The sequence below is a fragment of the Bos indicus x Bos taurus genome, chromosome 25 (genome assembly GCF_003369695.1).
Source record: "Bos indicus x Bos taurus breed Angus x Brahman F1 hybrid chromosome 25, Bos_hybrid_MaternalHap_v2.0, whole genome shotgun sequence".
NCBI lineage: Eukaryota > Metazoa > Chordata > Mammalia > Artiodactyla > Bovidae > Bos > Bos indicus x Bos taurus.
In genome coordinates this window covers 20,037,159-20,064,532 of record NC_040100.1, presented here as the reverse complement: position 1 = coordinate 20,064,532, position 27,374 = coordinate 20,037,159, and the positions used below count along the sequence as shown (strand labels likewise).

The window sequence follows — 27,374 nt, the reverse complement described above, 5'->3', positions numbered from 1 at the left end:
AGTTCCATTTAGTTGAAGAATAGACAGATATAAATTGACTATGGTGGTGGGAGTGTGGTGGTAGTAAAAGCTGTACCTAGGTGGATTTGCTAGAAAACTAGGTGGGTTCTAAATCATGTGGCACTTGGGTGTCTGAGCTTTATTCTGAAAATAAGAGATTAAAGAATTGTAAGCAAGAGAATGAAATGATTTTGATTTATGTTTTAGAAAAACAGTCATGGCTGTAGATTGAAAATCTTGGGACAGAAAACATTAGCAGTGGAGGAAGACTAAAAGTTACTAAACATAGCAAACCAGTTAGAAATTTTGTTGCTGTAGCTGGTGAGAATTTTCATAGCTCTAAGCTAAGACAGTTGGTGGGAAGAATCTTAATTCAGTGGAGATACAGGGATCAGAATCAGGAAAAGTTGATAATTTGTTTGAACCAGTGTGGTACAGAGGATGAGCACGAGGGTGTGGTAAGAGATGGTTCCCAGCCGCCTCGTCTGGACAGTTGTGTAGGTGGTGGTGTTCCTGGCGTAGTCCAAGTCCAGGTGGAGGAGAGGGACCATACAGTAATTTGAACAGGCAAAGTTTAATACAGATGTACAGAATTACTGTTAGACTGGTGAGGGATTGGCGAGGAAGAGATAACAACAGGCCCTCCTAAGCATATATGAATAGCTGATACAAGAAGTAACCTAGAGACTAAATTGTAAAAGCCAATTTTCAGCAGCTTAAAAATGCAGAAAGCGAAGAGAAAGAAGAAAATGGCCTGCACAGCTGACAGACAGAGAAGCCATAGATAGCACGCAGAATTGTCGCTTACTGGGTGAGGTGGTGCGAGAAGCCGCTTCCGCTTTCACCCTTGGAGTCTTGCTGCGTCCTTTTAGGGTGTTGCCTCTCAGCTTGCTTTGCACCCGAGTCTTCAGTAACCACTTGTACCTTCCAGTTTGGCTAGCTACTTTCAGGTGATGTCTGTGGTAAGACCAGTTAAGCGCATTATTAGTCTTTTCTTTGCTATGAAATGAGTTCTTGATCAGACAGTGCTGTGAGGAGTGATGGATAAGGCCTCTGTGAGACCATGGATGGTAAGGGGGAAAAAAAAATCCATATCCAGAATATGTGTCTGTTCCTATGAGGACAAGGCTCTGCCTCCTGCATGACTCACTGAATGGCAAGAGAAGTTGCTGGGATGCTATGTTGTTGAAACTTGCTGGCAGTGTACCCTTCTAGGGTGCTGGGACAAGCTTCTCATGGAGGGCTGTGTCCCCATAGACACTCTGCTACAGAGCTGCTTGGAGGTATTTGGGAATGGTGGGAGAAGGCCTCGAGTGAGGCTCACCACCCTGAACTGCGAGGGTAAGGCACAGGAGAAGCTGAAGCACTGCCAGAGCCTCCAAGAGCAAGTAGGCAAAACTTCTGCCTGCAGCGTCTCTCCAGTGCCCCTTGCTGATAAAACCTCAGTGCCAGTTGGCAAAGGAAGAAAATGTAGAGCCCAGATACAGTTTCAGAGAGCAGTCAACAAGGGTGAATTTGGAGCTGAGAGACAATGAACCAGTGACTGGCCATTGTTTGAGATAGGAAATATATAATGGGTTGGACAGACAAGATTGCTGAGTTCAAAGTTGCTATGAAAACCGTGTGGTGATATCCAGTAACTAGTAAAAACAAATCTGGGTGTGGAGTTTATAAAAGGTAGGGCTGGAGATAATAAGTATAATTAATTAGACATTAGTGGTAGTACAGCTTCAAAAATAGGTTGTGGAGGGAACTCCCTGCCAGTCCAGCAGTTAGGACTCTGCGTTTTCACGGCCATGGGCCTAGGTTCCTGGTTGGGGAAGGTCCTGCAAGCTGCATGGTATGGCCAAAAAATTTAAAATTTTAACAAAAGGAGGGGTTGACAAGAGGATTGGAGTGATGGACCAAAAACAAAGTCCAGGGGCAAAAAATGGCGTTTAAGGAAAGAGGAGAAATGGAACCAGTGATTGTCTTGGTATGCATTTGACCCTGGAGGTTAGGAGAAGTGTCATTGGTAACTTAGCCAAGAGCTAAGGGCCTTTTTATACAATTGGTCAAGGGAAGGCTGCCACATTTGGAGCTCAGATGGTTTCTGAAGTGATGCCGAATGGTTGGAGGAATGGTTTGGGGAGAGGATGTATCACACTACTTTTTTAAAAAAGATTTTATTAGGTAGGCAGAAATAATGTGGATTTTTAGGAAAGAACAACTTAGAGATTTGAGAGAAGAGTTGGCCTAGGTTAGATGTCAAAAGTGAGGGGGAAAAAAAAGTGAGGAAAAGAGTTGAAAATGGCTATCTTGGATGTTTCAGTGAATTAACAGAGGGAAAGAGAACAGGGAAGAATTTGTTGCAAATGCTTATTGAAGAATACTTTCCTTTTGGTGGTTCAGATAGTAAAGAATTTGCTTGCAATGCAGCAGCCCCAGGTTCAATCCCTGGGTTGAGAAGATCCCCTGGAGAAGGGAATGGCAACCCACTCCAGTATTCTTGCCTGGAGAATCCCATGGACAGAGGAGCCTGGTGGGCTACAGTTTATGGGGTCACATGACTGAGCAACTGTACTTCCCTTTGTTAAAAATTTTTCCTTTCCACTCGCCTAAAACGAGGGTGGTAAAGGTGGGTGTGTCGTGGTGGTGGCTACAGCAGCAGCTCTCTCAAAGGAGGACAGCAGTTGAAAAGAAATTGTGGGTGAGATCTGAGGATGAAGCCTAAGGAACAAGGAAATGGACTGCAATTTTAACAAGTTGAAAACCAAGGACTCAAGTTTGTGTGACTAGAAAAGTAGAGACACTGCCTCTGAGCCCCATGAAGATCGAAGGGCAGTATCGTGCTTGGTTTGTCCAGTTAGAAGTGATGAAGGAGCATTCAAGTGACGGTTCCCAGCAGGCAGCTGAAGATGTGCCACTGAGCACAGGCGTCAAGTCAGAGTAGACATTGGTATTTGAGGGTCACCTTGATGGTGAATAAGCCTAAGGGAGGCCAGTTTGAAGAGAGTTGAAAGACTGAGACCTTGAACGTACTGAGTACATCCCAACATCAAAGAAACACAAAGAAGTGGCTCAGCTATGGGGAGAGGAGGGCTTAGGAGGCATAATATGGTAAGGATGTGAAGTTAGAGCTTTGTTGAGGATGGTAGCCTGGGAGCTGGCTGTTTCAAGCACAGATTTTTGCTAGACACAGGGATACCATGAGAGGAGGTCGTATTTACTGCAGAGAAGTCAGCAGAGCAAGCCCTTAGGGAGGGGAGACCTTTCCCATCTGCTGAATGGGGTGATGACAGTAGAGTTATCAGCATTAAATGAGAATGCGTGTTCACAGCAGTGCCTGGCACATTGAGAGCATCTGCTGGGTGATGGTTAGTCGTGGTGCGGTTCCTGTTGTTGGTTACTGGAAACTATGTTGCTATCATAAAATTAAGCAGATTTGAGATGACCAGCGATGTTTTACCTTTCTGTTTACTAGTCTGGTTTCAAGTTATTTGGTTCAATAAAATAATACTGTCTGCTAAACTTAACTTGTGAAGACTATAAGATTTGCTAAGTGCTAGTGCATTTTTCACATGTCAAGGCAGAAGTCATTTTGGTTTGGAAGTGAGTATTTCTCTTTCTGTTGAAATTTATCTGAAACTAAGTAGGTTACTTCTCTTCCTACTTGATGACATAATTTCCTGCATTTGTTAGGAATGTTACAAGACAAACGAATGGAGATAGATAAACATAGCCTAAATATTGGTGATTACAATCGAACGGTCGGGAAAGGCCCTGGTTCTCGGCCTCAGATTTCCAAAGAGTCTTCCATGGACCGCAGTCCTTATTTTGATAAGGTAAGTTGTCTGTTTGTTTTCTGTCTTGTTTTACCCCTGTGGCCAAGAAAGCAATACGCTTAATAGCATAATTTTTCATTAACAGTTCAGAACATTTAATATAATATGAAGGGTTATATAACCCAGTTCCAAATATTACTGGACTTGTAGTTCATTGTCCTTTTATAGTTCATTGTCCTTTTATGTTGCAGTTGATTACAGGGATCCTATTTATATTTTCCTCTTAACCCCGTGAAATATGTTTGGTTCTTTTTGTGTGCTCTAGAATTAACACTAATCTGATCTCTTCTGTTTTCTACCTGTTTCCTGTTGATGCTGGAATGTCATGTGACTTCTCTCCTGTTGCTGCAATGATTTCTCCCTTCCACTTGTTTGCTTGGCTGGTGTTGCACGTCTTTCTGTCTGTCCAATCAGGATGGCATTGTAGCAGATGAATCCCAAAACATGCAGTTTATGTCCAGTCAAAGCATGAAGCTTCCCCCTTCAAATAGTGCACTACCTAACCAGGCCCTGGGCTCCATAGCAGGGCTGGGTATGCAAAACTTGAATTCTGTTAGACAGGTAAGTCCACACGTGTATTTCAGGCTCTCTGTTGATTTGTATAAGTAATAAGAGCTCTCTTACATGTAGTTGCTGTGTTTAAGTCAGAATTACAGTGTGTGGTAATGGGATGTTAGTCCCTGAAGAATCCCAGTGTCATTTGGTGGTGGTGGTTTGTTTCCGTAGAATGGCAATCCCAGTATGTTTGGTGTTGGAAACACAGCAGCACAACCCCGGGGCATGCAGCAGCCTCCAGCACAACCTCTCAGTTCATCTCAGCCTAGTCTCCGTGCTCAAGTGCCTCCTCCATTACTCTCCCCTCAGGTAAGTAAGCTTTTCCACTATATTCTCTACTGTTCACCTGGAGTAGAACCTCAAAGAAATTGATATTTGAGTGAGATGACTGGTTGGTCGTCGGATTATTTATTGGCCACTTTGAGATGCAGCTAATTCTGAATGAGTTATTACAAAAGGGATGAGGGTAGGGTGGAGCAAATGAGTCAAAGACAATTTAAATCTCAAATCTATCATTCTCTTTCATAAAATACCTTGAGGGGAGGACGACAGTAGCAGTATGAATTGACTGGCTAAGGATTCATCACTGTCACTTTTTACTTAACCCATGAAAATACATGGGAACAATAGATTAATGAAGCCAGAGAAAACAACCTCCCCCCCACCCCACCTTAATAATCCACAAATGTAATTGCTCTACTGATATTTTAAAACACATAGTATGTTTTGTGAGCTTGAGTTTCTTTTATCAACATAGTTAACTTACCATTGTGATCCTCAGGTTCCAGTTTCATTGCTGAAGTATGCACCAAACAACGGTGGCCTGAATCCGCTCTTTGGCCCTCAACAGGTAGCCATGCTGAACCAGCTATCCCAACTAAACCAGCTTTCTCAGATCTCCCAGTTACAGGTAAGTAGAATAGAATAACAGCCTTATTCAGTGTACATTCATTGTCTACTGTAAACGCCACACTCGAGTCTGTGCAGAGTGTTTTTCAGTAGACAGAGCAGGCATAGTCATGGCCCTCAGGGAGCTTCCAGTCTCTAAGTGAAGGCAGATGGTAAACTGGAAGGGCAGGATGCGGTGTGAGCAAGCCCAGCCAAGTCTGGAGTGGCCATGGGAGTAGGGTGATTGGGAAACGTTCACCTGATGAACTGGAAGTGTAGATTGAGCAAAGGACTCAATTCACCAGGATGGCTGGCGGCCGGAGAGTCCAAACGAGATGATATGGATGAGGCAGGGCGTGTTGACATCAACTAGATGGAGCCGTGCCTTTGTAGGTCCCTCTGCCACAGTCACTCTGCGGCACGCTTGTCTGTGATGATGTGATGCTCACAACCTGTTTGCACTTTTCCTTCCAGCGATTGTTAGCGCAGCAGCAAAGGGCGCAGAGTCAGAGAAGCGTGCCTTCTGGGAACCGGCAGCAGCAAGACCAGCAGGTAGGTGTGATCCTTCCCCTTGCTTTGCTCACACTCCACTTTGATCAATTCCATTGTGACAAGGCAGTTGAAATGCCTTTATTAAAATATAATGGAAAACATTAAGTCTTCTGTCTGCCTGGAAGTCTTATTAACTGGTGGACAGTGATTCTTCACCTTCCTGATGAGAAGGAACTGAATTAAAAAATGAAGGGGGGATCGAAGGTATCTGTAAAGACTTCTCTCCCCAACTTTTCCCAATCATTTTGTCGTTTTAAGGGTCGACCTCTTAGCGTGCAGCAGCAGATGATGCAACAATCTCGTCAACTTGATCCAAACCTGTTGGTGAAGCAACAAACTCCGCCATCTCAGCAACAGTCACTCCATCAGCCAGCCATGAAGTCTTTCCTTGAAAATGTCATGCCCCACACTACACCTGAGCTGCAAAAAGGGCCATCACCAATAAATGCTTTCAGCAACTTCCCTATAGGTGGGTTTCTCCTTGGCCAGAGCTTTGGGCTGGTGCTTGGTGATCACAGGTTGACCTCTTGCTTTCTGACCTGTCCAGTTTTTCTCTCATGAGCACCACGTGGTTCTTTAGCTGCTCTGGCTCTGAGTGGCCACACTGCTTCTAGCGTTGCCTCTTTTCTTACTTCAGGAACGTCTCTCTCTGTTCAAGAAAATCACACATTTCACAAAGTCCATGCTCAGGTGGTGCAGTGGTAAGAATCCACCTGCCAGTGCAGGAGTCGCAAAAGACGTGGTTCGATCCCTGGATCAGGAAGATCCACTGGAGAAGGAAATGGCAATACACTTCAATATCCTTGCCTGGGAAATCCCACGGACAGAGGAGCCTGGTGGGCTGCAGTCCATGGGGTCACAGAGTCAGATGCTCGTTTGAAATGAGTTAACATACATATATTTCTTTTTAAGACTCGGGTATCTTCATTATAAGATATGAAGGAGAGGGGAGGACTGAAATTATTAGAGCACACCAGAGAAATTTTGAGCTTTGCTGCTTGGAACAGTCACATCTGAAATTTTAACTATTGTTTAAATGTTTACAATAAATTACTGGCATAAATGTAAAAAATAGGGATGAGAGAAGAAATTGCTTTTATTGCATTTACATTTGCTTCCCCCCAAGCCCTCTTTTCTTATTACGTCTCCAGGTTTTTTGTTTCCTCTGGGAATTTCAGGTTTATGTGTCTTCTTCCTTAGGTCCCTTTTCTTCTCGTGCCTTTGAATATCTTTTGACCTTTGATCATTCACCCCCTGTTTGTTTCCCTTTTTCTTTCTCTTTTGTAAACCAGCTGCTTTGGTTACTAGCCCAACTTTGTTGAAGATGTTCAGTTAACTGGCATGTTCTAGGCTGTGGGCGGAGGTTGGGCCTGCTGTTATCCCTGCTCCCGTTTCATGTTGGCTGGACCTGATACATGACTCAGCTCTCCCTGGTTTCGCTATGGACTCAGCTAGGACATTGATGGAACTTCAAGTTTTAGGAGTTGTTAGCAGTCTTTTTACATTCCTTTGTCTGTTAGGCGAATACCATAGAAGCCATGTCCTCCCAGAGACAGCAGTATGGTGATAAAAGAATACTCAGGTGAACATTGAGAGATTTTGGTCTCACTAGTGAAAGGAAGTGACTCTCACTGTGTGATTACATACTGAGCACATAGATTGGGCCACTGAGAAGATAAGTTTCTAAATAAGCAATTTCTTATCCTGGCTGGCCTTAGAGCAAGAGACTTTTCCCTGGTTAAGGAAGTCTGCTTTAACCCAGGCAAGCGCCAGTGTTGTTGTCTAAATCAGGCACTGGCAAACTACAGCCCATTGGTCAAATTTGTCTCGCTGCCTGATTTTGTAAATAAACTTTTATTGGAACACAGCCATGTGCTTTTGTTTATGTATTTCCTAGCTGCTTTTGTGCTACAACAGAATTGCATAAAGACACTCGGGCTGTGTGACTGACTGAGTCTAAGATATTTATTGTCTAAACCTTTACCTAAAAAGCTTTCATACTACTGGGTCTAAATGGTGAGTCCAGAGGGCAGTAAATTTAATTACTTTTTCCAAATGGGGTGATATTAGCGAATTTATATTATTAAACTCTTAAGTTTGACCTAGTATCACATGGACTCTCCACCAGACCCAGTATCTAAAAACCATTTATTTTGAAACTTTAGATTAAGAACCATTTGGATGTATTAAACAAAGATTCTGGCTCTTGCTGAAAAGTTTTCTTTTTTTAAATTTATTTCCTTTTTTTTTTTATGGCATGCGGAATGTTAGTGTGGATTTCAGCACTGGAAAGATTTAAGCAGAGAAGTAATAGAACCTCACATACTTTTTAAGAACTCATTTTGACTTACTTTTCATTGTGTGCCCATTTATATGCTTTTAATTTCTTACCCTGTGCTTACTTCAGCTAAAGAAAACATCTATCATCAATTCTTTTTTTTTTTTGGACTCACTGCATGACTTGTGGTATCTTAGTTCCCAAACTAGGGATCAAACCTGTGCCCCCTGCAGCAGAAGCAGGGAATTGGAAAGTTTTCATTTTTAACGAGCATCTCAGATTATTCTGTAGATCATGGTTCCCAGGATCACACTTCAAGAAATACTGGCTTAATGGTCAGTGACTAAGATAGAAATTTCCATCTTTGTTCCAAGAGAATATCTAAGGCCGATATGTGTCACAAGCAAATCAAGTAAGTTGTGCCTTGGGATATAAAAGTCTTGCCCTTAGGTACAGTCCTGCACTTACAGCAGGACAGTCTTACTTTTAAATAATAGTGTCCTTTGGTGGCTAAGGCAGTTGAAAATTGTTACTAGCAAAAGTTAGCAACTGAACATGATCATTTGTAATTCTTCATGCATGGTACTGTTGGGAAGTTCCTAAAGAGATATATTTTAGTAGCTAAACAAATACTTGGCTGCCTTAGAATTTTCTCTTATTTTGCCAAGGAATTTAAAAATAATCAAAATCATAAGAGTAGTTTTCCACAGTTAATTCAAGTATAGTACTGACAGTTTTGTGGTTTAAAAATGTATATTATTGAGTTTTAGCTAGCTCTTTAGAATTTCTGTGTATTGCTTTCTCTGGTACCCTAGCCAGGCTCTTTCTTCTGACGATGTTTCTGCTTGACCTTGGTCAGGAGCCCAGAGTATCTGTCCTGCCTGCCTTGCCTTTGTCTGTAATCATTTGGCTGTGCCACGTTTGCAGGATATTTATTAAGGAACATTGGACAGGATTGAAAACATTAGATTAACGGCATACGTTTTTCTAGAAAATGAAAGTTGTGGTACCATAAGGAGAATGTGCTATATTTTTATAAAGTGGTTTTTTAAAATTGTTATCTATTTTTAGGCTTGAACTCAAACTTGAATGTAAATATGGATATGAACAGTATTAAAGAGCCACAGTCAAGACTAAGGAAGTGGACTACAGTGGACAGCATTTCTGTGAACACATCTTTGGATCAAAACTCCAGCAAACATGGTATAAGATACATTCTTATATTCTGACTTTTTAAAAACTGTCAAATTCTAAATTTAGACCTTATTTTTAAATATATATTTTCATAGCTAAATTCTCTTAAGAACCTTTCCTCATTATTAAAAAAGTGCTTTATTAGTTATTGAATCTTAGTTAAAACAAAATAAGACCTTTATTGTGCTATTGTGAAAAATACAGGTCAGAGTACACATTAATTTTTTTTTACTTATTCCCTCTTAAGATGGTCGTTTAGTTTTTTGCTCTTATTTTACTGTTTTAATATTCTACTTAACATTTATTCAGTTTAATCTAATGTAAGGGATTAAAGATTTTACCATAAAAGAAAACAAAACTTGATTTCTGATGGTTTCTTATCCATTTAGTAGATGTTAATGAAATATTTTCTTTCCAGGAACTGTGCTCAACGACCTGGAGTCCATAGATACACGTGTACATACGTGCACACGATTGAGTATGCAAGTAAAAGTACTTGCCCTGAAGGGGCTTGTTGTTTGGTAGCAAAAATAAACATATAAACAACTTTAGTTCGCTGTGACAGGTGCTCTGAGAATTAATACATATAAAAGGATAAACAGTATTAAGAATGTAACTCCATTGGAAAAGTGAGTAAGGAATAACAAACCATGGGTGTGGCAGGTCTACAAAGGCTTTAAACCGGGGCTCCTCTGAACCGAGTCTTGGAGAGTTTACCAAAGGACTGGAGAAAGAACAACATGGAGAGGGTAGCGTGAGAAAAGTTCAGAGACAGGATAGCCTGGTGAGTTCTGCCACACGGGCATGTCTGGGGGTTGACAGCCCAAGCGAGAGAGGGGGAGCAGGGTACAGCTGCAGTAGCAGGCATGGAGCAGTCAAGGAAAACTTCTGTGCCTGAAAAATCACTCTAAAGCTGAAACGCGTGGCCACTTAAAGGAGCCGGAGTGAGAAAGAGGGAAACAGACATGAGAAGAGGGAGTACATTGAAGGGAGCATTAGAATTAAGGACAAAGGGACTGGGTAACTAACTTCGCTCATTCTGCAAATACACAATTATCTGTAATGCGCCTCCTATGTTTATCTCCTTCCTCAGTCCAATCTTATACCTCACCCTGGGCTCAAGGGTCATTCTCAAGAAGCCTCCTCCAGGCTTTGTGCTGGAATAGCACCTCTTATGCATATCTGTCTTATGTTAGTATCCATCTAGGCCAGTACTCTTGCTTGGAATCCCATGGATGGAGGAGCCTGGAAGGCTGCAGTCCCCGGGGTCGCTGAGGGTCAAACACTTTTCACTTTCATGCATTGGAGAAGGAAATGGGAACCCACTCCAGTGTTCTTGCCTGGAGAATCCCAGGGACGGGAGAGCCTGGTGGGCTGCCGTCTGTGGGGTTGCACAGAGTCAGACATGACTGAAGTGACTTAGCAAGCAAGCAAGGCCTGTCTCCATCACAGGGAGGAGTGAGTCTGTGCTTTGCTTACCTAGTCCCATTGAGCACATTGCAGTGCTCGGGGAACCTTTACTAGGTGAAAGGATGAGTGGACGATAATGCAGTTATTGGTAGAGGAAATGTAAGAAGTGAAACAGGCCTGCTGGGTCAGATAATGGATTGATTTTAGAGTGTGGTGTTAATATTTTGGAAATAGCCCAACATGGACAAGCCCAGTAGAGGCCTAGTATTCAGAAGAAAAATCTGGGCTGGAGTAAGATTTGATGTTCAGCAGAATGTTGATGTCACGGACATGGACGAGGTTGCCCAGACTGATGGACCATAGAAGGGAATGTGGACAGTAACTTGGAGCCAGTAGGAATAAAGAAACCTGGAGGAGAACGGGTGGAGAGATAGGATGCGGAGACCCAGAGAAGTGTTGCTACCATATGATTGTCTGCCTTCTCGTTAAAATAAATGTTTCCATGTCTGCTTCACTTGTCTGAGCCTCAGTTTCTTTGTGAAAATGAAATACTTCCTTCCTTGCACTGCTGTTGTAGGTATAATATGTATCATATTCTCAGGCGCTTGGTATGCTTACCCAGGGCATACCGGTATATAGTGTGCATTGTATAAACAGCGTGTCATCATGCAGCATAGGTTTTGAAGTCAGACTTGGGATTTGATCCTAGTTCGTGCATAGCGTTTGCATCTGTGAAGCGGAAAGGAAGCATCGTAGGACTGTTGAGGACTGAATGAGATAACATAAGGCTCCTGTCTGATTGCCTGGCATGAGACATGCAAGTGGTGGGTGGTGGTATCTTCTGTTACCGTTTTCATTCAATTCAATTAGTAACTTTATATTTTGAACTTTATCTTCTCTTTTTTTAAACTTTTATCTGCTTTTTATCATTTTTTTACCATGCACTTTATTAATTCTGCACAAACCTGGAATGTGAGCAGTGAATTTTGAAGTTTTTTAGTGAATAGCTTAGACAATAAATACTTTTATACCTGTATACATAGCAGTCTAATGAGCATATTCTAGTAACATTCTCTTCAGAATAAAGAGGAAGTTGATGCTTTTCGTTTACTTCAGTGTAAGTTCCTATTCCTTTTTCTTAATTTGATATAGAGTTGATGTACAGTATTACATAAGTTACATGCGTACAGTATAGAGATCCACAGCTTTTGAAGGTTATACTCCATTTATAGTTATTGAAAAATACTGGCTAAATTCCCTCTAAATTTCAGGTTTTAAAAGGTTGTGTTTTTGTTTTTTAAGCTTCTCGGTCTGTTTAACGAAGGTGCCTTTTCCTATCATAGCCACTCTGGTTGCCTATCCCGTCATTTTCTCCCTGAACTCCTCCTGTTTGCTCCTGTTTAACGAAGGTGCCTTTTCCTATCATAGTCACTCCGGTTGCCTATCCCGTCATTTTCTCCCTGAACTCCTCCTGTTTGCTCCCTGGTTCTTTTCCTCCTCTTGCTGTATCTCTTCATCCTGGTGGAGATTTAGAGTCTTCTTCTCAGGCACATTCTTTTTGTTTGCTTTGTTTTCTGTTTTCTTTACAAAGAGAAATGTTAATCATTTTATTTCTGTTATTAATATTTTGGTGCAATTTGTTCTTTTTCCCTTATAAAAATAAAATCGGGATCTAACTTCATGTATTTTAGGAGTGATCCCCAAATGGCGGGACTGTATTACGTGCTGTTAGACCCTCACTATTTTGAAAATAATTTTTTTCAAAACAGCATCCATTTAAACGTTCACGAAGTTCTGTGTTCAGATTTCTGGCATCTCTGCGGAATGGAAAGCTTTGCCGGCACCAAGCTCTGGAGCTGTCACCATCCCGAGCTGAGTGGCTGCTGCCCTCAGCTCATTCTTCCCACTCCCCTCCCACTTGGATCTTCCCTCCCACTGGTGGAGAAATATTTTTCTATACTCCCTAACCAGAGGAATATTTCCCTGAAATTGTGTTTTTACTTGAGGAAGGACCATGGGATTTTTTTTCTAAAGGCAACTTGCTTCACTTGTTTATAAAACCTGGTTGGCCCTATTGGCATTTGTATTTCTATGCTATAGGAAATGGGGGCTGTTTTTCTAATAGTAGCAGAGGAGTGTAGAGATCATTTTTTAAGGGGGAGTGATCTGATCGCAGTATTCAGGCTCACATCAGAGATGGGCTGAGCCTGGAGACAGGAGAGGCCTGTGGGAAAGATTAGGCTAGCTATGATAACTTGCATCACAGTCTTACACGGGTTCTATTTTTATCTCCATCTAGTGAAGCTTAGCAGGCTAGTAAGATAGTTGTGGACCTGAGAAGAAAGGACAAAGTCAAGAGAACTGTCTGTGTCAGAGATCCCCAGGTACACTAGTTTCCCTAAAGAACTCACAGAACTCAGAAAAGCTGTAATACTCATGGTTATGGTTTGTTACAGCAAAAGAAAACAGATTAAAATCAGCAAAGGCAAAAGGTGTGTAGAAGAGAGTCCAGGAGAAACTTAAGAGAAGCTTTCTATTGTCGTCCCCTCTCAGTGCAATCTCTTGGACTTGATTCTCCCAGCAACAGTGTGTGAGAGCATGTACAAAGTATTGCCAAGCGGAGAAGCTCAATCAAGCCTTAGTGTTCTCAGTTTTTATCGGGAGTCAGTTGTATAGTCGTGGAACACACCTGCGTGTCAGTCTCCAGCACCCTGCAGACCCTGGATACATAACTCTTTCTTTCTGTGATTGCAAAGATTTCTGAATCATTTTGTTTTGGGTTCCCTGTGTGTTGAGACAAAAAGAGCATGACCCAGGCCCCGTGCACAGAAGAGCAGATGTTCACCACAAGTCCCGTTGTTGTCATAATCGCTGGCATGGCCATGGTTATGCAAAGGGTCTCTTATCTGGCAGGCTCCTCTGTGAGCTATAGGAGCCCAGCAACCATCAAGGGCTAGTCTTGGAGCTCTTTGCCATGTGCAGCCTAGCCCTGCTATGCTAACTCTTTTCTGTTCACCTTCCACAGTCAAAACACCAGGGGAGTAGAGTGGAAACAAGGACATTTAACCCCGGAGTTGTGGAGCAGTGAGAGTTGGACTGGGCTCTGGGGTATTTGTGATACTTCATGGTCCTATGATTCTGTCTTCACCAGTTTATAAAAACCCTTGCCCCTCGTTGCCCAGGGAAAACTACAATGTTCAGGAGCAGGAATACGTTTATTTTAGAGTTGAGGGCTGTTGCTTATAAAGAAGTAAAAGGCATCATATAAAGTTATATGGAAGAACTAAAACCAAATATATATCAATTTAATTAATGTAAGTGGGTCAAACTAATTTATGAAAAGAAGTTCATATTGAATCCTAAAGTAAAACCTGACTGTCTGCTATATACAGGGAACCCAAAACAAAACGATTCCGAAATCTTTGCGATCACAGAAAAAAAAAGAGTTATGTAGGAGGCAAAATTGACCAGGTCTAGTAATTTTATTTTATTTTATTATTTTTTTTTTTTTTAGTGATTTTAGATAATAAGGAAGAGCTAGGAGAGACTTGTTTTCTAACTTAAGTAACGTCAGATCTATGTTCCCCTGATTAGTATTAAAAGGATATTCTGTGACATTGATTCCTTTCCTTTTCATTGGATTTTCTCTTAAAACTTGGACTAACATTGGCTTAGAGGTCAGTTTGCTGCTTTGTACACACTGGACTGATGATTACCCGAAATTGAAGGTGAAATTGCCATGTAATTGAAGGAACATTGGAACATGAATCAAGTAGCCCTGAATTCTAAGCTAACTTGCCTCTCACTGGTGTATTACATCTGGAATTTCCCTTAAAAGTGGCAGCTGAGACAATGATAAAAATGTCAAAAGAAATGCGGATCCTAGAATCAACGCTTAACTGTTGCATATTAGCTAGTGGCAAGTAACTTAACCTTTCTGAACTTCAGTCCCTCATCTTCAATGGGAGTAATAATAGTACCCCTTGTGGTGGTTTGAGGATGAGTCAGGCAATATCTCTTAAGCACTACCCAGGGTTAGACACGTAAGTGACCAGTGGGTCTCAGCCTTCCTGGGTATTGCTGTTGCCATCATTATTATGTCATGAGTGCCCTCCCTCTAAGACAGGCCCATTTCTCCAGTGTAAATCCAGCTCTATTTGCTTTAAACTAAAATCTCCCACATAAATTTTATGTTTCATTTTTCGCATCTTCTCCCATGTAGTGACTGATAGAATGTAATTGGACCATGGCTAACACTTAAGTCACATCATTTTACTTTTTAACAAAATGAAGTTTTGATAAGTAGAAAATGTTCTTTTTAAAAAAGCAGAGGACAGGAGTGCTTTTATCATTGCTGGTTCTTGCATAAGAATTAATCACTTGAAATTTGATAATCATGCTTACTTACTGTATTACTTAGAACTCTTACTTTATATATCCTACTTTATTTCCAAGTGGCTTTAATTCAGCTAAGATACATAGTTCACTCAGGATAAAAGTAATAGCTAGATGAGGAAGCCAGAGAAGAGAGGGCAGTAGAATTGGTGGGATACAACTGATTCAAGCCAGGGATGGGTTAGTGCCCACCAGTGAGTGGCATGAGGTCCCGTATTTTACCAGAAGCTCATAGCTGGAGCAGCCTTGAGTCCATGAACCAAAACTTTGCTCACATCTGTTTCAAAATCTACAATGGACAAGACACTTTGCTTTTGTTGTCGAATCCAGTTTTGTGTGTCTGACCCACAGTGAGGCCAAACAAACAGACAAGGCAGAGTTTGGAATAGCGTACTGCAGGGCCAGGCAAGGAGGGTGTTAGCTGGTGCTCAGAAAGCCCAACTCGCCATGGTTTTCGGGGGAAGAGGTTCTTCCTGGGCAAAACTGAGGGGGTGGGCTGCGGGGTGTTGCCTTCCTCTGGTGGCTGGTGGTTCAGGAATCTCAGCCACGAGCCTTCGGGTCCCGTCCTCTGGGCCCCGTGCTGGTGCTCAGCCTGCAGTCAGCGTCCTCCACCCGGCGGGGGGTTGTTAGCGCATGTCCTGGGAGGAGGACGCAGGACCTGGCCCAGAGCTGTGCTGTTGTTTCTAGACTGCCTTTCCTTGGTCTCTGCGTTCCCTCCCTCCCCTAATTGAATCAGCCATTTGGAACTCAGGGAAGGTCTAGGAGGCCGAGATCTTTTTTCTACAACAGGAAATGGGGGACATGGAAAAGCTTTTGTACGCAAGAGAACCCCAGAGGGATCTGTTAGGTTTCGCTTTCTTCACCCTTGCTCCTCCCCGTTCCAGAAATTGAATCTAGAAATTTAAGAGGCATTCTCTTTTTTAAAAAGTTGATTGAGACAATTTACACGGACAAGTCTCCTTTTACAGTGTACACTTCCGTGGCTTTTAGTACGTTCTCAGAGTTGTGTACCCGTCACACAACCCGTTGTTGTGCATTTCCCCAGAGAAGCCCCTTTGGTGTCATTCCTCCCACCTGCGTTAGGCGTAAGTGGAAACTAGTATTTTTGTTTTCTATAGATTTGTCTGTGTTGGACGTTTCGTGGAAGTGGAAGCGCGTAGTATCTGGTCTCTTGCGGCTGGCGTTTGTGGCTTAGCGTAATGTTTTCAAGGTTCATCATGTTGCTGCATGCTGTATTTCATCCCTTTTTATAGTTGAATTGGATCACATGTACCACGTTTGTTTATGTACTCATCAGTTGGTGGATATTTGAGCCTCAGAGATACTCTCGATTCCTTCCTTCCTCCAGTCTCCCCATCCAGTCCATCTCTGAATAGTGCCCAATCTGCTTTCTAGTTTATGCATCTGTTGTGTCTCCTAATGCTCTCCCTGCTTCTGTCCTAGCCTGCCTTCTCTTTTCCACACTGCAGCAAATGTGGCTTCAAAATAAATGGAACTGTATTAGTATGACTTCCCTTCCTAAAACCCTTCGATACAGTGAACTCATTGCCAAGGCCTAGAAAGCCCTGTTTGAGGGCGTTGCCAATTCTGAAGGCTGGAGGGAGCAGACGGCATCGGTCAGTCTGCAGTGGTGGGGCCGGGGCAGCTGGAGCATGCAACACCCCACCTCAGGATCTTTGAATTGCAAGCATTTAAGACAAAATGTTCTTGGGCTCTTCAAGATCAGGGCCCAACTCCTTCATGTTGTTCACTCTCCCATTTACTGTTTTCCAGACCAAATGATCTTTCAGTTCCTGAGAAGTGACAAACAGTTTTTCTCCTCTAGTCTTTGTGCAGGCCTCACCCACTGGCTGGAATTTTTTCCCTCAAACTCTTCCCATGCCGGCCTTGGCCCTCCTCACCATGCATTCTCTCCTTCTACCCTCTGTCCTCCAGCTTTTCTGTCAATGAATACACTGTCACTGAGGGCCAGGACCCCATCGGAGAGAGGTGACTGAGGTCTGAAGAAAGCGCAGGGCTTTTTTTCCTCCTGACATCTTCACCTAATCTACAGAACACAGTTTGGAACCCACAGATCTAATAAAAGGTTTTCTTACTGTATTTGACAAACTACAAGAAATAAATGTGATGGTATATTTTGCTCACACTTCCCTTCCATTTTCTCTTTTTTAGGTGCTATTTCAAGTGGTTTCAGGCTGGAAGAGTCTCCATTTGTTCCCTATGACTTTATGAACAGCAGTACTTCACCAGCCAGTCCTCCAGGTTCAATAGGAGATGGCTGGCCACGTGCCAAATCGCCTAACGGCTCTAGCAGTGTTAATTGGCCACCAGGTAAATGCTGGCATCTTCTTTTGTGAGAGTTTGTTTCCATTAAGATTTCAGTACCTCTGGACATACAAATGATTTGGCCCCAGTTCTGTTTGATTGGACTGACTTGCACAGAGGGTGGGGGAGAGCACAGAAATGGCGAATGAGAAGTTGAGCGTCGGGTTTGGGCTGCTGAGTGACCTGGCCTGTTACCGGTGCTTGTATGCTGTGAAGGTGGGGTTGATTAGTCCGACACAAAGCATGATAGAAACCTGTGTTCATTGTTCTTCTCCAAATGTCTGGGGACTGACATGACAGCATTTCCATCTATTGAGGAATCACCAGAAATGCACTTACAGCCTGCTTTGTCCAATCCAAGTTGCTGTAGCTTTGTGATTGTAATAAAGCACTTCAAAATACACTTTTAAAAATATATAAACCCAGAGAAATTACTTCAGGCAAAAATTTGCAAGTTACTCATTAATAACAGCTTATATTAGTTGTGATATTAAATCAGGCTGTTAGGGTGTTGGAAAATAATTTGAGAATATTGGGAAATATTTGAGAATTGCATAAACTTCAGGAATAAAACTTTGGGATAGTTAATAGTGGATTTTTAGATGATTAAGCCTGAACTAATTTGAAGTTTTTATTTCCAGAATTTCGCCCTGGTGAACCATGGAAAGGTTATCCAAACATTGACCCTGAAACTGACCCTTACGTCACTCCTGGCAGTGTCATAAACAATCTTTCAATTAATACTGTGCGGGAAGTTGACCACCTCAGGGACAGGAACAGTGGTATGTAGACGGGTACAACCTAGGGTTTCTGAATGGTGCAGGGCTCAAGGTAGACATGAAACTCTGAGCGGCAAGAGTCACTCCAGCACGACACAACCCCTGACATCCAAAGGGCTTCTGACAGTGATAACAGAGTTCTTGATTACCGTAGGTAACTCTTAACCACTTTTTACTTGATGGGGATTTGTTAATCACTTGATAGGGTGAACACGTATATTAACTTAAAGAACCAACAGACATTTGCTTTCTAATAACTATATTAGTATATAACTTTTATAACAAGTTGCCATATTGTAGTTATTAAGAAATGGCTCTTTCTTATGAAAGATGTTGTATTATTATTTGTTTTCACACTCTGGATATTAAAGAACTTCCCTCTGGAGAAGCATTTGGCTTTCTTGGTCTCTCAGAGTGAAAATAAGAGCAATTTAAGGGTCCATGCATCCTGATGCGCTTTGCAGTGGATCATCACATAAAATCCTCCTCCTCCCTTATCACGGGGTTATTTCTCACCATGTACAGGAATGCCACGCACACACGCAGTAGAGGAAAGGTGAGCAGAGTGAAGGAGGACAGATCTTTGTAACATACATCCTCACCGCTGTCTCTCTACACAGTTTCTAATAAAGAAAATGTCAAACAGTCAACACTTTCTGTTAAATACATAGTTTGTTGACAGATGTTTGCCATGTCACAGTGGTGAGATAAGAATCCTTGTCATTCTGAAATAGCTGAATTAGCTGACAGTTGTGTGTGGAACCACCTGGAACCACTGCTTTCACAGGAGAACGTGGGCAGTGAGCGCTCATGGCCTGTAGTTAAAGGATCCAGCAGCAGGAACTATTGCAGAGATTCACAGAATGGTCGGGTCTGGAGCTAAACTAGAGTAGCCATTAAGGGGATTTGCAGTAATAGGAAGAGAGGCTAGGTTCTGGGGCGCAGTGGGGAGGAACAAAGGCCTGGCCCACTGGTGGTGCCGGTGCCAGGGCGCCTTGGGGAGCTGCCCAGCAAGCAGGCATGAGCTCAGAGACAGGCCAGGCCTCAGATGGAGCCTGGTACTGAGAAGCAAGGCGGTGTTGCCTCTTGCCAATCTCACTATTGGGGTATAGTCTCACAGACATGTACGAGGAGACGGGTGGGAGAGGGACCTCTTCTGAGCCAAGGTGGAGGCAAGAAGGAAACTGCCATCATGGGCACTGTGCCCGAGGCCTGAACATGCCTGTGTCCGTTCTGTGGCATACACTTAAGTTGCAGATTCTCTAAATGCTTTTGCGTCTCAAAACGCCTGGTCTCCCGCTCTAGTGAATGGTTCGCTGGGCTCTTCCTTGTGCAGGGTCATCCTCATCCTTGAACACCACGCTGCCTTCAACTAGTGCCTGGTCATCCATTCGTGCCTCCAACTACAACGCTCCCCTCAGCAGCACAGCACAAAGCACTGCAGGTGGGCCTTGTCCCCGCGCGCGCTCCCCATCCGAGCCTGGGCCGGGGCTGTTGTGTTGCCCTCTTATTTTAATCCAGAGTCGTGTTTTCAGGGAGCTAGGGAAGTATATTTCTGAGCTTGGGATGATATTTTTAACACTATTTGCCCCCTTTTAAAATTTGTCGTATCTAGTCGTCATTTATTAAAATAATCAGGTTTCACTGAATAGCCACTCTCATCTGAGATTAAATGTAATTTAGTTCAAAGTAGTAGTTCTCGACTATCTGTAGTGAAGGACCTTTTTTTTAATGCCAAGTCCTTTGCAGACTGATGACTTTTGTAAAATACAGTAAACCCAAGCTTGAAAGTGCTAGAAAAATGAGTACAGCCTTGGGGGTAGTGTCAGGTTGCTCTCAAAGTTTATAAACGCTCGCTCTAAATTTCTCATACTGTCACAAGCCAGTAATAAACTGGGTTGTGAGCAGTCTTCCATCACACTTTGAGATCTGCTGGCTTAAAGACAAGCTCCTTATGATCAGGTAGGAAAAATAGTTGACGGTGACAGAAGTTAAAAAGTTTTTCTGTTGGCTTCTGCTCCTCCGCCTTTTTTAGCATTCATTTTACTTAGTTCCCTGTGTTCCTGGCTGTGCACTGGACCCATAGGCAAATTGCTTACCCTCTCTGAACCTCAGTAGAGAGTGTGTGAGGATCAGAAGGAGAAGTACGCCACAAGCCCAGCAGACCAGCACTCGGTACCGAGTGTCCCCCTGTGAATGTCTGCTGTGAGGACTCCCTGAGTCGCGTCTACTTTTCTCATGAGTGAATAATGAAATGCTGAAATCCAGTGGTCTGAGTATCGGTCCTGAGGGACTCATGACTGGTAAGGTGTGGAGTTCCCACTTGCTCTTTGAAGCAGTTCAAAGCAGTGTTTAGTGTGTTGTTGTGTTAGCTGGACTAAGCGTCTCACGGGTCTTAAAACTACGAATGAGACAGACAGTCTGTTTTGAGGCAAGGGTGCAGGTTCCTTTTTAAAGTTCATTTTTGTCTGATCTGCTTTTATTGGGGGAATGGGTACTGTCATTACTTAAATTTTCTCTTTTCTGAAAGCATTTCTCTCCCTTCTCCCCCTCTTTGTTTTTCTCCTTCGAGTAGCCAGAAATAGTGATTCCAAATTGACATGGTCCCCTGGTTCAGTTACAAACACCTCTCTGGCTCATGAGCTGTGGAAGGTCCCTCTGCCACCTAAAAACATCACTGCTCCGTCCCGCCCACCTCCGGGACTGACTGGTCAGAAGCCACCCTTGTCTTCGTGGGATAATTCTCCCCTTCGAGTAGGTGGAGGATGGGGAAATTCTGACGCCAGGTATACCCCAGGTAAGACGACGTGCAAGAAGGTGGTTTCTTGTGGTTCATTCACTGAACAGCAGCAGAACCACCAGTCTAGAGGCCTGAGAAGGAGACTGCTGCACTGTCCTCTGTGAAGTAGGGTTAGAAGGTAACGCAGCGCAAGATTCCTGGTTCCTTACTGTCTTCTGCCGTGCTTTGGAGAGTGTTAAATTTTACTTTAAATTTGGCCCACATTATTTAGGTTTCCCCAGAAACACACACCAGTCAGCAATGAAGTTAATAGAATGGGGACCCCTCCTTTCAGAAGCTGCTCAAGAGCTCATCTCATTCGGTGTAGTAACTTCCTGCACATGGCGGACTTGTGGTGACACCATGTCACACGGAGAAGTATCGTCTGATAAACCTGGGGTCAGCAGGGACAGCCCATCTGGGCCTTTAAGGGGCCTGTTTTGGGGTGAAAGCTTGGCCTGTATTTAGGATCATCAGAAACTTTATTGATTAAACAGGGACGTTTCAGAGTGAAAGGAGGTGCTGTTAATTAACCATGCAGGCCTAAACTGGACTGTCCTAGGAAGCCTGGGACAAATGGTTCCCACCCCCACTCCTTCTGTAAACGACAAACACGGGACTTGTACTGGGTCACGTCCCCGCTGCCTCCCCCAGCATACACTGCACACACAGCCACAAACACAGCTCGTGGCTCATCTGCTTCCCTGTCCCCAAGTGCACGAAGTTTTCTCATCTCCAGGCTGAAAATTGTAGTGAAACCTCATTAATAATAATTTCCAATCTTTAGACCAGTGATTGGTTGGAAAAAAACTTAAAATGTTTCCTTAGAGGAAAGGTTTTAATTATGTGAAAAGAACACTTGAGTCTGTTCCAAGTTACTAAATCCAAATTAGCTTGGTGTAATGTGTGAGCGATTCTTTTAGGCCACAGGCATCTTCTGGGTGCCAGCTCACTGCCTGGCGGTACATGATGAGGGGCATCATAAATGTGGCTGAGGACCCCTGACCCTCAGGAGGGTTGATGGCGTCGGGTGGGATCAGGAAGCCTGTGTGAGTCAGCCACGTCAGCAGAGGGGGCCGTGTAGGCCAGGGCGTGGAGACCTGGGAAAACACAGGGTTTCCTGTTGAAGTCGGAGCTTGGCAAGGGTTGGGGGGCGGTGTTCAGGGAGTGCTGAGTGCCTTGAGCTGTGGCATGCAGCCATCTTCTAAAGGGTTTATGAGGCTCTCTTGAACAGCTTTAGACAGGAGTGACTGGATCATGTCTTGAAGCTGCTGGGAGAGGGAGACGATGCCTTGGGGCCAGACAGGAAAGCCAGGTGCAGAGCCCCTGTGGTAGCCCAGGCTAAACAAGGAATGTCTGGACGATTGGCAGACTCTTAAATCCCCTCTAACTTCGTACCCTGTGGGACCTGCATGCAAAGTCATCCAGTAGCTGAGATGATCGTGAAGCTAGGCTATTTCCCAAATAGGGAATAGGTTTAGCTTTATAAATGGGAAGAACCCAAAGACATCTGGCCTGTGGTTCCCTCGCCCACCGTGATGAGCTGGCAGCTCTCTGAGCCCCTCACCCCCAGAGCCCAAGCCATGTGCCCCAGGAATTAGCTGCTGGTCAGAGTTGGAGTGAGGTGGCATCCTGGCCTGTGGAGAAAATACCCCAGGTAGAAACCCAGGTAAGAAGGAAGGAAATGGATGCCCTGAGCTCAGGTGATCCTTCTGAATCCCTCCAGTGTAACTGGGCTGTGTTGTCCTGAACAGTCATTCAGGCCACAGTCTTAGAAGGCTGACTTGTCCTTTTTCTTCCTTGTTTAGGTTCCAGCTGGGGTGAGAGCAGCTCAGGGAGAATAACAAATTGGCTTGTTCTAAAAAACCTTACACCTCAGGTAAGAACATCAGGTATCCTGGTTGATGGTTCCTGGTTCCAGGTCCCATGGAAGCAAAGGCTTCCATGCTGGTGTAAGTCTGAGAGGAGGACCGCGCAGGCCCGCTCAGTGGACTCAACAGATGTCAGGGCTGGCAGAGAATGGTCTGCGGATTCCTCAGGCAGGCTGCTGGTCTGATCCTGCGGTTCTTATGCTATGAAATGCACAGGAGCCGATCAAAACCAGAGTCCTAAACCTCACCCCGCAGACCCTCATGTAGCAGACCTGGGCTAGGACCAGGGGTCTGCATTTCTGTAAGGGCGTTCAGATTAGTTTAATGCAGGTGGTCCTTGTGCCACATTTTGAGAAACCGTGTCTGCCCGTTTAGATGAGAACATTTTCTTAGTCCCTGGATGACCCCCTCCTCTGGAGGCTGGGTGTTAAGAGCCCACCCCCCTCCTCCCCAGGGAGCAGTGCCTTGATGAATCCTGTCCTCAGGGCAGGGAAGAGAGAAGACCTGAAGCCACAGCAGGGGCAATGGCTAACTAAGGAATTGGGGATCTGGGGAATATCCAGGAGTCTAGAGGCCACAGAGGTATGGCTCTGGGACCAGTGGAGGTGGGGAGGGAGGCGCTGTGCCCCATGGCAGCAGTGAGTCCCAGTGCAGAGTGGCACCAGGAGTGAAGGACCTCGGGCAAGAGAGAGAACCAGAGTCCCAGCCTGGGACCACCTCCCGGACGGTCCTCGCGGTGGTGCGTCTAACTCGCAGCTCCCCGGCTCTGTTTCCTAGATTGATGGCTCAACTCTGCGTACTCTGTGCATGCAGCATGGCCCACTGATAACATTCCACCTGAACCTCCCACATGGAAACGCTTTGGTCCGTTACAGTTCAAAAGAAGAGGTAGTGAAGGCACAAAAGTCTCTGCACATGTAAGTTCCCCATTCTGCGCAGGCGCCTGGAAAATGCCCCTGGGGTCGCATGTTTGGAATCCTCCTGTTAGGGCCCCCTCGGGTGGCTGGAAGCACCTCTGGTGACCCTGTGCACCACCCCTGGGCCGGCACGTGCAGCCCCGCAGTGAGCATCTCAGAACAGCTGCAGCCTCCTGTGTTTTGGCTCCAAGGGCAGCGTTCAGAAGGGAGCACATGACCCCAGATCAAAGTGGCCCTAGAAAGTCCCTTAAATTGCCAGTTAGAAGGCAGGACGTGATCTTGATGCCTCAGCAGAGCTGGGTGGCACGTCTGGGTCTGGAGAGCCCTGGGCACTGTGCCCCACCACGTGTGGCCTCCAGGGCGCACGCAGGCTGGCGGGAGGGACCCTTGCTATGCCCTGCCCTCTCCTTTTCCCCCTCCACGGCGACAGAGTGCCCCCCTGACTTTGGCTCAGACCCCTCAGCTGGCCCCCATCTTCACCAGGCCTGCTTGTGTCTCTCCTCCAGGTGTGTACTGGGGAACACTACTATTCTTGCTGAGTTTGCCAGTGAAGAGGAGATCAGTCGTTTCTTTGCACAAAGTCAGTCTCTGACCCCTTCTCCCAGCTGGCAGTCTCTCGGGTCCAGCCAGAGCCGGCTGGGCTCCCTCGACTGTTCCCACTCATTCTCCAGCCGGACCGATCTCAATCACTGGAATGGTGCTGGGCTGTCGGGAACTAACTGTGGAGACCTTCATGGCACTTCCCTCTGGGGGACCCCACATTATTCCACAAGCCTGTGGGGTCCTCCCAGCAGCAGCGACCCCCGGGGAATTAGCAGCCCATCCCCCATTAACGCTTTTCTTTCTGTTGACCACCTGGGTGGGGGTGGAGAGTCCATGTAACAGTGTAGACTAGACTCACGAACTTCGACCTCAAGCCGCAAGAGAAAGGAGCACTAAGTTGGGCTCGCCGCCTGCAGCCAGGGGCCACCTGTGGGAACAGCTATTCTCTGCACATTCTCCACTTTGTTTTCCCTGAAACATATCAGTTTGAATACTTGAATCATGCAGGCCAATATTATAATGTGAAAAGGTATCTATCTATTTACACTCCCAAATAGCGCCATACATGCTACACCGTATAGAATGAGCTCACTTGTGTATATTCATCATGTTTAGCCTTTGAGTTCTTTCCTCCCTTCCTCCCCCTCCCCCCATTCATTCTTTTTCTCTTCTTTTTGCAAACACGTTTTTTGGGCTGATAATGTATGAGCTTTTAACTTTGCACTGAAGGGTGTTCTCCCCGTCTACTCGGCAGCACGGGGAGGGCAGCTGTTCCAGTGTAAACGTTTACTCAAGGATGTTCTTAAGGTGTGCGCTCTCTACTATGCCTTGATGTTTGCCTACCTTATTGTGGTATCGTGGAGTTTAAAAGATCAAGTTATGATACTGACTTAGGACTATAAATGAAAGTATTGCACCAGTTTTCTCATGTTATAAAACTAAAGAATTTCACTCTGCAGTTTGAAAAACTGTGGCCACAGCTGTGACTTGCAGCCCACCTGCCACCCAGGACGGGCCCTGCACTTTGAATAGGCTTTCCATTTTGTTTTGAAGGTTCCCACGTTGAGCCTTCTTGTTTACAGATTTTTTTGTTTGTTTTTTGAGAAAAAAAAATGTTTACTCTTCCATCATTTAAAAAAAAATTAAAAGACAAAAAAAAAAAAATGGAGGATGATTTAAAAGATGCTTTCTATCTCTGGGAAAAAGGAGCAGCATTTGGCCATGTTCTTTTGTTTTTCTATTCCTGTCCTAAATCAAAGAGCATGGTTCTCAGGAAAACCAGTTCCCCAGTTTAAAAAAACAAAAAAATTAAAAAAAAAAAAAAACTCCTTGTAGTTTCTTATAGGAAAAGAGAAAAACCCCAACTTTTAGCACTGATACTACATATTGCTCTGTTTAAGAATTTTCTCTGCCAAAAAAAAAAAAAGAAAAAAAAAATGCTTAAAGCTGGAGTTTGAGATTCTGCTTTCAGATGCTATCTTTTTATTAGTGAGTGATGATGGTTTGCTAATAATCAATAGGTAATAATTTTTTGTAATCCCATCAAGTGGCTCTCTCTGTTTCTGCTCTCTCGTGACTGTGTTAATGTTTAACTGTTGTACCTTAAAGCCGAAATCAGTAACTATGCATACTGTAACCAAGATATTGGGCTTACAGAATTGTTCGTTGTATAAAGAAAATTTTAAATGTTGTTGCAAACTAACGAGTTATACACCATTTTTAAAATTTCTTTCTCCCCACCCCCCCCTTTTTTTGCCCACAAATGGTATTATAATGCTTGCTTAGTCAAAGAAGAGAGACTAAACAAGGGTAAAAATTTTAACAGTACAGAATTTGCCATCATTTCATTGCCTTGATTCTAACTGTTTGTGTCCTAAGATGCAAAAGAAGTCAGTGGCTTTTAACTGTTTACAAATAGAATGTGATTGTAAAATGTACAGTTTGGTTGTGTTTGAATTATGAACTTTCTTCAGATATAATAAACCATGACTTTTTGGCTGCTCAACATTAACTGTCTCTTTTTTGTGAATTTATTTGTACGCTCTTTTTTATAACGAAAGTTTCAAAGTTGCTATGTATGAGGGTTCTCATAGAGCAACCTAGTAAAAAAAAATCTAAGCGAATATTTGAACGTTTTATCCGAACTCATTCACAATTTCACCCTGAAATAATGTGAGAACAATGGGAAACTGTCGCTTGCTCCTTCCTGCCCTCTCTCAGCATCTTTGGGATCTTGTTGCTCAAAACTCTCCTGTGACTTCATCTTCCCCACCATTTGTGCCCATCTCAAGCCTCAGCAAGAGACCATTTGGAACATGAAGCTTAATGACTTGACAGTGTTCTTAGTGTTAACTCTCATACCTCTGTTACAAAATGAGAAATGCCACAGCCTGGACTGGCCTTTTTCTCCCCCCTTCACGGCCCTCGCTCCTCACCGCAGGAGCTGCGGGGGCAGAACCTGTGTATGTATTTCAGCGTATGACTTCAGATCATGCTCCAACTTGCCAGGTGTAAGCTAATGTTGTTGGACACCTTAATATAAGCAAATGTTGTTCAATGCATTCAATGTATATTGACTTCCATACTGGTTTTTCCAAAAACCAAAGGTAGCTTTGAAAAACCACGTCTGGAAATGTTTGGAACGTTAAGCTGATTGACCTTTTGGGGCTTTGAGTAGTATATAATTGACTTCATAACTGCGTTAATTGTATTGTTAAAGTGTTTGGGAGTTTTTTGCGCTTGTTATGTGGAAATAAAGTGTTTGATTTAAAAAATTAAGAAGTGGTTTGGTGTTTGCCTGGTCTTTAACAGTTCTAGTCCCTAAACAACTGTGTTCCTCCTAAACCTTCCTTAATCTCTTTCAACTGCCCACGCCTTAGGCTAGATGATTAGTCTGACCTTGACATTCCCCTGGCTCAGTGACCTTGAGTCACTAACAGCCTCTTAGAGTTGATCTAAAGCTTTTAACACATCCAGCTATGTGTTTACAAATATAGCTCCCAGGAGCTACACAGCTCCTCCCTTGGATGTGTCCTGGGCTCTAGACATCCTGAGCTGCTCCCTG

General features: G+C 43.9%; 1 protein-coding gene across 11 annotated transcripts in view; it reads left to right on the top strand.

Annotated features, from left to right (window-relative positions):
- Positions 1-27,088, top strand: part of TNRC6A (trinucleotide repeat containing 6A) — a 224,813-nt gene extending 197,725 nt beyond the window's left edge. For 9 of the 11 annotated variants that reach the window (XM_027526756.1, XM_027526755.1, XM_027526754.1 and 6 more), the window contains 14 exons: positions 3,682-3,824; positions 4,239-4,385; positions 4,551-4,688; positions 5,161-5,289; positions 5,742-5,819; positions 6,078-6,288; positions 9,169-9,300; positions 17,269-17,427; positions 18,063-18,203; positions 19,537-19,644; positions 20,776-20,997; positions 22,788-22,858; positions 23,628-23,767; positions 24,274-27,088. In XM_027526756.1, the coding sequence (XP_027382557.1) occupies positions 3,682-3,824; positions 4,239-4,385; positions 4,551-4,688; positions 5,161-5,289; positions 5,742-5,819; positions 6,078-6,288; positions 9,169-9,300; positions 17,269-17,427; positions 18,063-18,203; positions 19,537-19,644; positions 20,776-20,997; positions 22,788-22,858; positions 23,628-23,767; positions 24,274-24,649 (2,195 nt within the window). In that variant the 3' untranslated portion in view covers positions 24,650-27,088. Of the gene's footprint in view, positions 1-3,681; positions 3,825-4,238; positions 4,386-4,550; positions 4,689-5,160; positions 5,290-5,741; positions 5,820-6,077; positions 6,289-9,168; positions 9,301-17,268; positions 17,428-18,062; positions 18,204-19,536; positions 19,645-20,775; positions 20,998-22,787; positions 22,859-23,304; positions 23,433-23,627; positions 23,768-24,273 lie in introns of all 11 variants that reach the window. The other 2 variants (XR_003508592.1, XM_027526752.1) reach the window with 2 other exon arrangements.
- Positions 27,089-27,374: the final 286 nt, after the last annotated feature.